The sequence below is a fragment of the Vanessa tameamea genome, chromosome 26, assembly GCF_037043105.1.
Source record: "Vanessa tameamea isolate UH-Manoa-2023 chromosome 26, ilVanTame1 primary haplotype, whole genome shotgun sequence".
Taxonomy (NCBI): domain Eukaryota; kingdom Metazoa; phylum Arthropoda; class Insecta; order Lepidoptera; family Nymphalidae; genus Vanessa; species Vanessa tameamea.
Genome location: NC_087334.1, coordinates 6,704,560 through 6,718,469, shown reverse-complemented (window position 1 = coordinate 6,718,469; position 13,910 = coordinate 6,704,560). Strand labels below are relative to the sequence as shown.

The following is a 13,910-nucleotide window of genomic DNA, read 5'->3' as shown; positions in this document are numbered from 1 at the left end:
CCAACCTTAGAAACTTTTGATGATGATGATGTTATGTCCACCTGTATTTTCACTCAGTCGCCCTTCAAACCCGAACACAAAGATACTAAGTATTGCTGAATGCCGGTAGAATACATGATAAGTGGGTGTAACCTACCCATACAGTCTTCATGAGCTAAAAAGATATATCCGATGATATTCCTCGCATTTTTCACAATTATAAATAAAAAAAAAGCAAGAAAAACGTATTCCTCAATTGAAATTACGTTCCACGTCCACTGGGTCACTCGTGAATTACTGTAACGTTATAACAAAATCATCTTATTGGTAAGAGTCGGTAAATCAGTAAATGTTAGCGAACTTTCGATTGGATCCTTAACCCCAGGAATCCAAAAATTTACACAAACGCAATAAGTATTGGACGATTCAACTTTTTGTCAGTCCGTCTGTCGTCAGCGGCAGCCTGCATTTTTGCGATGACATTCTTCAGTTGAGCTCTCGATTCTGATTAGGACCACGTGGTCTCGACGATAATCAATCTATTGTCAACTTTGTGACTCTCATGTTAAGATCGAATACTAATTGCATTGTTGTTTGTTTTTTTTTAATTAGCGAAAATAAAGAAGAAAGAATCCTTTTGTTTTGGAACTTTTTGCCTGCAATTTGGCCCGCCAGTTGTGAAATGTTTTCGGTATTTTGATATTTTTATTTTATTTTTACTTTCTATTGGCACCGATTTTCAAGGTGAAAATTTTTTCTTTTCTAAAAATTACACGATACATAATATTATGCTTTAATATATTTTTATAAAGACATTACTAATATTCCTATTTACTATTCATATTTAGTGGGGACGACATAGCATATGGTTCAAGATCGAACCTGCGACTTTTTACATCACTAGGCGCCCCTTAAATTATTACGCTATTGACAATTTATACTAATATTATATCTGTAACGTGGCATCGCACGTAGTAAGTTAAATTACATAAAAATTATAAAAACAAAATTTGTGTTAAATCATAATTGAATTAAGAAATTGACATTATTTATTTATCTAAATTGTCTGTCTGAGAACGCGTCGAAAAAAATAATAGCCAACTGTTAGCCACTAAGTACACGCACACAAGTAAAGCTGTCACGCGTACCAAGATAATAATAGTGGCACGTTTGTTTTAGTTCATTTGAACTACGACACTCTACAAATATAAATAAATCTAAGTTAAGGTAATCTCTCGGGACGGCTGCCAAAAGCGAGGACTACCCAGATGGGTAGTCCTCGCTTTTGGCAAACAGATGTTTAGAGAGGTAGTACATAGGTTGAGAAGTTCACAAATGCATGTCATAGAAATCAAGCTTAGAATTAATGGCTTTCAGAGCCCAGAACTTAGTAAACCAGCTAATTTCTCAACAGTTGTAATTTCGTATCTTTTGACAAATATAATCAAAATATATTTCTTGGCCCGACCCAAGATTCGAACCTATGACTCGGTATCTAATTCGACAGATTCTTTATTTAATAAATCTGAAACAGTTCACAACCTCTAAACTAACTACAATGGTTATCAGGTCTTTTGATCCAGTGTAATAAGTTTAAAGAGCTTTAATTAGAAATAAATAATACACAAATGCTTAAACAAACTATTACAAGTCAGCGTACTGTCAATATTTAAAGAACAGAGTCAGCACAATAGCAAGATCTTGTATCGCGTTAAAGTAGCAATTAATTAACCTATTTTCATCTCTTTCTAAGTCACATAATCATACGCAAGAAAGAACACGTAATATAAAAATAACTAAATTAAAAAAAATATACTTTTAATTAATTGCGAAAGCTGTGCATAATTTGTATGATTGCGTATCAGTTAGACGAGACGAGTAAAAACGAAATAGTGTCATTGATTGCAATTTGTGTGTGAAAGCGTCAGAAGAAAAACGTATTAAATTTTTTAATCGTATAATAATTAATTTATAGATAACATTTTGTTTTCAAATAATAATAATTGTAAATAAAAGCAAATAATGGACTCGGTATAAATTATTTATTTTATATTTGAAAACATCATACTCTGATCCCAATGTAAGTAGCTAAGGCACTTGGGTTATGGAAAATCTGAAGTAACGACGGTACCACAAACACCCAGACCCAAGACAACATAGAAAACTAATGAACTTTTTTCTACATCGAATCGGCCGGGAATCGAAATGGTGTATGAAAAACCGGTGTACACACTACTCGACCACGGAGGTCGTCAACATTATATACTTTGGTATTTTAACAACATTATTAAAGAATTATGATTTGAATTATAGATACCACAGACATACAAAGCGAATTCTGAGTGAGTGAAGTAGTAGAAGTTACACGATACTATTTATTACAAGTAAAAAATATGTCGTATCTTTTTTTTATGCCGACGCTACTTGTTCGACGAATTGAATTTTGATGAGTGACTGCTGGTTCATTATCGTTTTGCCTTCGAAATCGCGCCATCTTTGCCAACGTTTCGGATTATTCCATACTTGTACACTAAATGCTATTATTAATATCTCATTTGCAATATATACAAATGAATATATAATAATTAACATAAATGTCAATCAAATGAATGATTGTTTGAAGCAAGCTATGCCAAAAACAAAAATTCGATTTTTTTTTAATTTATCAAAGGTATACAAGTAAGGTAGTCTGGCAAGTAGGTTAACTGATGATATGTGGTGACCACATATACATTGAAACTATAATAAATTAAGCATCATATATGATTGAAATATTAATCATTCTTTATAACATCATTGCACCTTGGGAACTAACTTGTGCCTGCGGTAATGCCTCGCACTCCCTCCAAACCGGACAATAATACCAAGTATTTATTTTTGGCGGTAGAAAAAGTGACGTCATATCTACCCAGACAAACTTACACAAAGCCCCAACATCGATTAAAATATTCGCAAGAATACTAGTCAGATTAAAATAAAATGTTTTAGACCAATGGACTCATTTCTTTAGGAAAGTGAAAGGTTATATAAATTCATACTACAACCTTTAAGAGCAAAGGATTACCCTAAGCGTCAGCCAAACTGATGAAGTATGATGGTTTTAAGTAATACATTAAATCTATAGTAGTATATAAATATACAAAAGTTTATACAACGTAGAGATGTATAAAAAATAATATTTTATGGTACCTGTGGACACATCTTGCAATGATACTTCCTCGCATGTGTGTGCAGGGGCTGTAGTTTTGTAGGCCCCTTGCCCAGGGGCTGAGGGACGACTAGCAGACCACTGCCGGTGTTCGTGCCCCCTACTGGCGACGAGGACGATGACCCTGGAGAGACAGGGGAAAGAGATTCATAAAAGATTAAATAATTTGCAATTATATATTCGTTATTTTAATTAAATTTTAGCAATAAACCTGTTAATGTAATCATACTTTTATAGATATTTGGTTTTATCGTGTGCGGCAAAAAGTCCGATTTAATAATATCTATCTATCTACTTATTTTTTACATTTACTAAATACACCAAGAGCACATTAGCCGAAGTTACAAGTATATGTGTTATGAGTTTTAGTTATTATTATATAAATATATTAGTCAAAGAGCTGTCTTGTCCAAAATCTATTGGACAATGTGCTTCGTTAGGGTAGGTAGGCGTGATGTTATCATTTATAAATATTGCACAACATCATATACATTACTCTGATCCCAATGTAAGTAGTTAAAGCGCTTGTGTTATGGAAAATCAGAAGTGACGACGGTACCACACACACTCAGACCCAAGACAACATAGAAAACTAATGAACTTTTTTGACCTCGGAGTGGCGTACCCATGAAAACCGGTGTACACACTACTCGTCCACGGAGGTCGTCAAAAATAGGTCGTCAAATTTATTAATTTATCAATATTGTTTATTGCTCTAGTTCAAAGACTCGAAGGTGTTTTAGTTCCCATTTTCTGCACAACAAAAGCATCTGAATAAGTTTATAGTTGTAGTTGTAGAATTTAGTATGGAGGAAGTTTGAGCCTCGAGGAAGGAAATAGGAAATATTATATCTCAACTTTAATTATATAACAATATAAATTTTACAAACGTGTCATATTCTTGCAAAATATTTCGAGGTATGTTTTTTACTTGTCTTATGTGCGAAACGCGCGAATCTGTACTAGAAAATATTGTATTTTAGTAGGTCTGTCTGCAACATTCAAATTCATACTTTAAATTTTCAATATAGATTATATTTGAATTTCGATCATCGGACGAATACTAGTAAATTTAAATTAGCAGAACATTAAGACATTTTTGCAATAAGCGAGTGTGGCTTTCAGCAATTGACAGTTAAACTTGAATATTGAAATCCATAAATAGACATACAGCGAAACCAGTTTCTTATACATATCCATATTTATATTATAATACGAAAGAGGGTGTATATTTTGGTGCGTATATCGGAAACCGCTAGTCCGATTCGAAATCTTGTCTTTAAATAGCCGAGTGATTTAAGTAGGTATGATCTATACTAATATTACAAATGCGAAAATCTGTCTGTTACCTCTTCAAGCTTAAGCCGATTCCGATTTCGAGGGGGTAAAATGGGGGGGGGGGTTGACAGTTTGTTTGATATAGTGAAAAAAATAAGCATCTTGATTAAATGGGCTATTGAAAATAACACAGATTCTGATATTAGCGCTCGGAATACTTGTTGACTTCCAGGCACGATGTGTTATATACGTATGTAATTGTATTTAGTTAAAATAACACAACTTTGCATTTTTAAATGTTGGAAAAGAGTAATACTGTTCTTATACGGTTCTTCCCTGTAGAATCTGCATTCCGAACCGGTGGTAGCTTCACTTAATATAGTTGGTTAAATGACGATTCAAAAGTGCTTGTAAAAGCCTACTTAAACATTTTGATTTTGGAATACATCGGACCTATGGTAGTCAAATTAAAGTGGTTATAAGTAGTTCAGTGGAATAGTGTTACATTATCAATAAATACTTATTAAGCGAGAATTGTTTGTAGTGCATAACATAGTTGGACTATAAGCAGAACGTATGATAAGGAATATGTTGATTTAAGTTTTGTTTAATCTTCTCCTTCTTCCCTAAGAACATGCAATAGCTAACATCGTCTCCGATATAAACTGTAGAATACTTCAACGGTTTATGCGAAAGATTATTCCAACAATTATTTACATCTATATTCGTAGACTAGACTTCTTTAAATTCCTGCCTGAAATTCTATCTACTTTAGATACTAACCGGACCGACCTGGTCCGAGACCTGCGCCGTACAGCATCTGGCTCATAGACTGGTGATGGCCGAGTCTGTCGTCTGCTTTCTGATGACCACCAACAGTGCCGTCCCCTGTGCTCATCTTGGCCTGGAAAAGGGGAAAATTGATTTAGTTATTTATTTTGTTTTAAATTTCTTAATGTAGGTATTCATTGTTTATAACAAAAAAAAAACTATTTTATACATAATATTATATTTTTTTAGATTGTCGTATTGTTTCATAGCGCTAGGATCATAGAAATTATTCTGTAAGGACATACTCGGAACGCAACGTAGATTCGTACACGATTGTGAAACGTCATGAAGTGACAAGTAAAAATATGCGACATTGACTTCTATAATTATGAGATTTAAATGAAACAAGTATCAAAATAGCATATCACTGTAAATCACTTCGGACATTTCACGACTGATTCGAGAATGGAGCGTCTACAGTTTTTACAGAATAGTTTACCGTACTTAAGTGATATTCAGAACGGACTCACTTCATGTCTCACTCGTGCAATGTTGAAAACTGAATTACATTGATACGCAATTTTGATGCGTAAATACCTTCCAATGTTTCACGATCGTGTTCTACGAAATTACTTAATAAACAACTTCGACTTCTTCTTAAAGATCATCTCCACTGGTCAGTTTCGTATTATGATGGATTAAACTTCATACAGAATCTTAGAGATAACTTTTAATCTCATAACAATCATTAATCGTTATGACACTAAAACCAATCAAAACTCTCTTAATTACATCAAACTTGTTTAACAAGCTTAATACATTTTTGGAGCAATATTTTTTGAGTATTATTTTTAAATCTGGCAACATCGTGAAGAAAACTGTTTGTATCGGATGAAATTCGTTCACGAATGTATACACCATATGTTATGATTTCCTGAAGAGGTGAGAAGTCCTTTGCTCCATTCAACATCTAGTTTCTGTTACTTTTACTTGATATTCTATAAATATAATTAAAATTTAACGCAAGTGTAAACTCAGCTTAACCTGTGTAATATCGAAAAAGGACGGTTTTGTATAATTCTTAGTTAGAAAATGATTACAAACGTAACGAGCTACTTATAAATACAATTTCATAATTTCAGAAAATTAAACTCCACCGAATCCATACATGATATTTACGAGACTTTATTATTGAATACTGAATTAACACTGATTAAGTGGTGTCATAATTCATGCTCCTAAATGACATTCAACCCTTGAATTATCACGGGAAGTGTCCGGTGTACTATAAGGGTAATAGTGTAAAATATGGTCACTTTGTCAAACACTGCACGCGCTTGAGTTATAGACGGTGGTCAAATAAATCATAGACGGAGGTAGGATTGGTGTTTTTGTTCAAGTTTGCTTTCGAATTCGAAGTTCTGTTTTGAATTATGATTTATATTGATTAAATGATTCAATTTGATTAACAATAACATCCAAATATAAATCGACTCGTATAAGCTAAATTATATAGAAGAGCTAAGGTGGCGTAGTGGTTAGAACGCGTGCATCTTAATTGATGATTGCGGGTTCAAACCAAGGCAAGCATTACTGAATTTTCACGTGTTTAATTTGTGTTTATAATGCATCTCGTGCTCGGTGGTGAAGGAAAACATCGTGAGGAAACCTGCATGTGTCTAATTTCAATGAAATTCTGCCACATGTGAATCTACCAACCCGGATTGAAGCAGTGTGGTGGAATATGTTCCTAACTTTCGCCTCAAAGGGAGGGGAGGCCTTAGCTCAGCAGTGGGAAATTTACAGGCTGGTACTGTACTGTACTAAGCTTAATTATAATTAACACATGATTAAATTTACACGCACACTATTGAAATTTAAATAAAGAATTTAAGTTTCAGCGGTGTGCGTTTCAATTTAAATATAGAATCTATTCTATACCTACATATTTAAATTGACTGAAAACGAATTTTCCGAACATCTTGATCATTATGATAATTTTAATTGTACGTTCACACCGTGTTTGATTTTTGTCCTTCTCCTTTAATTTAGGATAGAAGTTTGAGAGATATTACTATTTGTGATAAAGCCAAACATTACGTTCGTGTAATAAAGACTAAAAATATTAAAACTAAAACGTAATTTATTTAAGTAAGCCCTTGAAACGCTTTAAAATCGTCATTTTACAAGGTTCATTTCAATGTAAACATACATTTTCGGATCGTTGATTCGATTGAGAAGAATGAATACGATATTTATTACCAATTAAAACAATATTTACATAAGATATATTGTCACAATCGTTATGCAATTCAAACCCCTTTGTACGTAAATTTAGATAAGGACTCCTCAGTGGGCAGTCCAGAACTAATATTTTAGCGTAGTTTATAGGAACACTCGTAATGAAGCGTGACCACGTGCCAAATGACTTGTAAGTAATGTATTGTGGTCGGTCCTTATAAGTTATTGAATTATCCTACTCGGTGCGAATAGAAGTCGTTATAACTTCGGCAACGAAATCAATGTAACTGTTTTTCAATTTAATTGTGAGTGGTTTGTTTAATTAAATGAGTACTGTGGGTTCAAATCTATACAATAATCGCTGATTTCTGTCGTACTTTTATCCAACAGCTCGCGTTTTAGCAGCGTTACTCTGAGTTAGAGGCTGTTGGTTTTTATATAGTGTCGGTTTTATTTACGATATTTATCGATAAATTCTTGATAGACAACGATATTACTACGGTACACTATGATATGAACAAGGTTAGTGTTTTTCAAAATAAAATTCAAAATACATTTTATTCAATAAGCAACCTTTACCAATATACAAAGTAACTCTATTTGACTGTCTGTCTGTTGCTCTATCAGGCCCAAACCGCTGAACAGAATTTGATAATTGTCACGAAGGAAGCTTAAAAGCTCAAGGAAGGACATACGCTACTTTTTATATTTAACAACTGACGACCAAACACTAAAGCAGCGGCCAATCACTAGTTTAATATAAAGTTTAAAATACAAATAATTCAGAATAATAATTCAAAAATGTATTATTAATATACTAATAAATATATATGTACTGTACTCTACATCAATCGTGTTTATATTTTTATCATCATTTTATAAAAAATAATAAAAGTCGATGAAAAAGGTAAATGCTTCATTTATGAATGTTACTTTAATAAATCATTTTTACTATTTAAATTTAGAGTAATAGTAATTAAAATATGAGGAATTTAGTTTAAATAAAATAGTAATATTAAGTTTCTTAAGCGAAAATATTACATATATATTTGGTACTGTTATTTTACCGGTGATACTGATAAATATATACTTTTATGTAATTAATCTGATATGTTTAATTAATTTCAATTCGTGGTATTAAAATTATCATCGATCTCTTTCTAACAATCCGATTGATTAAATCATTTATGATTTTAACTAATGTCTAATTATTTTCAACGACAGGATATCAAGAAACCTGTTATACATAAAACGCATTAATTAATATATTTAAATGAATACTTTAAACTAGAGTACATGTACTTGATATTTATCAATCATTAGAATTATATTAATACATTTTCGTATGAAAATATAATATTGATAATATAAAAATAGACGCGGGTACGTCTGCGTATAAATATAAATCGTTTCTATTTCAAATATCATTCAAATCTTTGGCAATTTTTGTGTATTAGAGTAACAAAGATCCATAAATCCATCATTATCAATAATGTTAACTTAGAACTCGAGTTCAGTGTTTACAGAATTAATTTATATGTAAGCTATCAGTCCGAGATATACACTATGTTCAATAAGAATCGACAAAAAACTAAGGACGTTATGTGTATATTATATAATGCATGTAATAAAAAATCTTATCATACGAGATATAAATATTATCCAATAACAATACTTATGAATTTAAAATATATTCAGTACTACGATATAAATATATGTATGTACATACACTTGCGTTTACTTTAGAAAATTAATAAAAATCAATTACATATGTACATGTTAAGAAAAGTCAGTCAGGTATTATTTGATAAAGGATTATTAGATGATATTAAAGTGTGGAGGTAGAATTGATGAATAATTAATAATTAACTTATTGTATTTAATATTCTGAATTGATTGACAGAAAATAGCAACTACTGAGATTCATGCCGGTTCTTCTGGATAGAATCTACATTCCGAACCGGTCAAAATTGAATTCAATCATCAAAGCCATATTTGAGTAAAGTATATTTTGTTTTTGAAATAAATGAAAAATAAGCAATTTAACGAATCTGTCAAAATGAATAATTAAAAAATATTATACACTGTATAATATGTACCTTAAAATAATATTTATAAACTCGGCCAAAACAAATAATAAATCACAAACTATTCGGGTCCCAAAACCGATGGGTTATTCGTTGAAAATTAATTTCAAGATAACGCCCGACACGGGACGTGAAATTTAATTTAAGTGATCATATCCGCAGTTTAGGGTTAGAATGTTTCATGTAGTCATTACTTTAAAATGGCGCCGAGAGTATAAATAAGGTTGTTCTTAAAAGTATTGCAGCGGTAATACATTTAAGTATAAACGAAGCCGCTTTCCGAACTCAAAAAAGTAAATTTGAGTTTGTTTTTTTTTTATCGAACGTTTATTCAAAATTTAAAAGCTTAACGAGCTTCGGTTAACTGATTCGATGCCTGCTGTGTATCGACTTTAGATTCAATTATAAATTTATAATTTTGTAAACAGCTTAATGAATGAATTTGTAAATAATATTGTGATTTAATTTAATAGCTACTGTCTGATGTTCAAGCTGATTTAGTACAAATACATTTTATAAAACTCTCTAGAGCAATTGTATGAAATAGAGCCAAGATTGTAGCCTCGTTAATATTGAATTGGTTAAGTCCTTCATTTTAAGTTGCTTCGTATCATATTCAGTAACGATATCGAACGTTCAAAACCTTTCCGGTTTAAAGTTTAAATTACATTCAACTACAGGGTATAGATCGCGTTATTCAACGAAAAATACTTTTACACAATGTCGTAAAAGAAAAATAACTTGCGTCAACGTCCGGACTCGCTGAAGATTCTTTAGAACAGCGCCATCTATCGTCGTTAATAGCGAGTTTTGACGTAAACTGCCCCGCCGGTAACAAACAGTCGTGTTTTTCCGACCCACATAGCAATTTTAGGGTTATATAGCTAAGTTTTGAGGTTTTATGTAATGGGTGATAAGATTTATACTTTATTGGGATATGTTTGTACAGGTTTTATTTTTAAGTTTGAAATCTTTTGTCCATAGACGAAAACCATTGAGCAAAGAATTGGATTGAAAATTTAGTGCCCATTCGTTTTAATTTCCTTTAAATAATAGTATTAAATATACGTGAATATTATATTTATAGACTTGACACATAATCTTGCAAGTGTATTTAACACACACACGTCTACAGTTTTGGTAATTATGACAACACAATCCAAGTTTACACACCTAAATAGCTATTTGTTTTCAATTAAGATTTTTAATATACATTTCGTTATTATTTAAATTTTGTATAATAAAATGGAACGATAATAAACCCTGTGTTACAAATATTTAAGATATAATGTAGATGTATCGGGTTATGAAGAAACGAAATTAAGTCACACGTGTTTCCTCCTACCTGTATAATATAACTGTGTGTATTTCTTCTTGTGTGTACTGGAAGAAATCTTTACAAGGGATATGTATGACTTTTTTGTTTATTTTGTGTTAGGGCTTTGTGTAAGCCCGTCTGGGTGCCACACACTCATCTTATTTTTGTTGTTGGGAACTAAGATGTATATCCCTTGGGCACCCTTGGTTCTGTAGTCACTAACGTTTCAAATACTGAGTATTGTCTTTGGCGGTAGTCAATGCGATGAGTGGATGGTACCCACCCAGATAAACTTGCACTATAACCTACTACCGAGTATATGTTTCATTATAAATGCCTCTGTTAAATTCATATTAATCTATTGTAGATATAACTGATCTGATCTATTTGATGCAATGAGTACTAAAAATCTCCAGAAAGTCCAGATGGAGGCGTTACCGCTGTAGGGGACAGTTGCAAATGAGAGTTCTTTGTCATTCTGGCCCCTGTGTTATGACTCCCTAAGGAGGAATATCATTCTATATGACGGATATGTTAAAATTAGATAACGCAGTGGTTTTGACACGAAGACAAAACAAAACCGTTGGACTAGACGTTTGACGCTTATTCATACTGAGTTTAATTTATTAATCGGACTTATTATTAAAATATATTAGGACTTGATACAGAGTTAAGATAAACTAACGAACTGAGTTTGAATATGTTTTTTTATAATATGCTAGCGATCTGCTCCAGAGGGGTGAAATTTATTAATAAAAATATGATATAAATATAATATATACTCTATATCAGTCAGGAATTATGTAGGTTTCTAGGGAATAAATTGTTGAATTGGAACAAATTTTACCTCATAATAATATTAGTAGAGAAGTAAGTTTTATGGATAATTAAAAATATTATCCACTAAAATTGTGACGGATTACAGATTTTTTTTACTATAAGGCAAGTATCTTATTATATTTAATGTGTAATTATTACGTCACCTATTAAAAAATATTACACAATATAAGAATACTTTTATGTAGTCGATATAAAGGCGTAGAGTTTGTTTTCGTTGATTTCCATACAGAACATGTGAATTTAATTATAGGTGATTGTATGTCATGATACAAAAATAGTAACTATTCCAGTATCTTGATAGTTTTTCTATATAGAAACTATATTGCGAATCGATGGTAGCTTTGCATTCAGTTTAATATGATTGAAATTTTTTTGTAAGATCCTTCTTAGATTAAAATATTTCTTTTTTTTTTTAATTATACTGTCAAGTATTACGTTAATAGAATTTGACATGACATCATGACATATCTCTTGGAATTTAATAAAACAAAATTAAGCTATCGGATCCAATGTAAACAGGAGTGTGGCGCGTGCATTCATATCGCATGTCGTATTCCAAATCCTGTCGTGCTGTGAGTCGTCTCATAACCTAATGACGTCATTGAAATTTGAAAGCGCAAATCAATGAGATACTATTATGAAATATAATAAATCACACATTATAAACATCAACATACGTTTAATATTCTAAAGGCTTCATTAAATTAATAAAAGTCTGTGTACACATTTGGACTGATGCCTACTCTCAATAGAGGATGAGTGGTATCTAACCAGAAGGGCTTGAACAAAGCCCTACCACCAAGCAATCAAGCCCTATTAAGACGAGGGCTTGTACTACACCATCGTAACCTTCTACTCGACTCCGAGTGGAATGATGTTAGAATTGTCCTCACATTAAAAAACAGTAGTTCTTGCACGGATTTGAACCCAAAATCTATGGTTATGTTCTATCCATTGGGAATCTCTTATCAAGATCAAACGACTTGTGTTGAAAGTAACGTACATTTCTTTCCATCGATCAGCAATTGCTTGGTATATTTATACAGTACATCTTCATGTTTAAGTGTGATGAAGAAAAACACGAGGAAACCTGCTCTTGTCACATGTGTGTGCAACATTCAACATGCAACATCAATGCTGTCAGGTACGCTCAAAACCTCATCGTAGCAGTATACTTCCAGCATGTTACTTTACTTTAATTTTCAATACTATTTCAACAAGTATTTGTAAATATGAAAACATGCGAATACATTTTCAAACTAATAATTGTCGTCTACTTATGACCGTTATATAATGACTGTTACTGATTGACATTGTCGTTTCGAATTTGAATGAATGTAATGAAGCACTGAATGATACTAGTGATAAAAATATATAAAATAATAATGAATACTAAAAAGCGTTCACGATATATCTAAAACATCGACCACGATTCTCACCTCGTAACCTTGTTTGATGGTCATCGCGCCTCGTGGTCGCGACCACGCGGCGTAATCCAGACCATCTTTTTGTTGGCAATGCTGTCGGACAATATACATTTATATATTATTATTTTATATGTGTGAGAGCAATTATTTATTATTAATTTGTATCTGTGTGTTATGTAACTATATACGTTTAAATACATTAATTTGACTACTAAATAAAACACAAATATTTTACATATATATTTTCTATAGAATTTTCTTTGAGTAAATTTGTAATCGTGCTTAGTATGAAACCATAAATTAATTTCAACATATATTTGTTCACTGCTACTAACAAGATATGTTATGCTAAAATGTATTTTAAGTCAAGTCAATAGAATTCAATTCAGCTGTTCACGGTTCATAAGTTTTTATTAAATAACAAGTAATTATTCGTTGTTTTAATAATTTGTAAAGTAACAAGTACCTTTATGGTATTGAGATGAAATCAAATCGATATTGTATGTCCATTTCGCCGACTATATCTAATAACTTCGCCTTACATTACATATATTAACAGCCTGTAAGTTTCCCACTGCTGGGCTAAGGCCTCCTCTCCCTATGAGAAGAAGGTTTTGGAGCATATTCTACTACGTTGCTCCAATGCGGGTTGGTGGAATACACATGTGGCAGAATTTCGTTGAAATTAGACTCATGCAGGTTTCCTCAAGTTTTCCTTCACCGCCGAGCACGAGATGAATTATAAACACAAATTAAGCACA

The 13,910-nt window shown here is 32.0% G+C and overlaps 1 protein-coding gene across 5 annotated transcripts in view; it reads right to left on the bottom strand.

Annotated features, from left to right (window-relative positions):
- LOC113393854 (zinc finger protein rotund-like) overlaps window positions 1-13,910 on the bottom strand; it is a 167,470-nt gene that overhangs the window by 78,733 nt on the left and 74,827 nt on the right. For 2 of the 5 annotated variants that reach the window (XM_026630943.2, XM_026630944.2), the window contains exons 4-6: window positions 13,162-13,242; window positions 5,249-5,369; window positions 3,169-3,311 (exon numbers count right to left, since the gene is read on the bottom strand). In XM_026630943.2, coding sequence (XP_026486728.1) covers window positions 3,169-3,311; window positions 5,249-5,369; window positions 13,162-13,242 — 345 coding nt within the window. The remainder of the gene's footprint in view (window positions 1-3,168; window positions 3,312-5,248; window positions 5,370-13,161; window positions 13,243-13,910) is intronic. The other 3 variants (XM_026630945.2, XM_026630946.2, XM_026630947.2) reach the window with 3 other exon arrangements.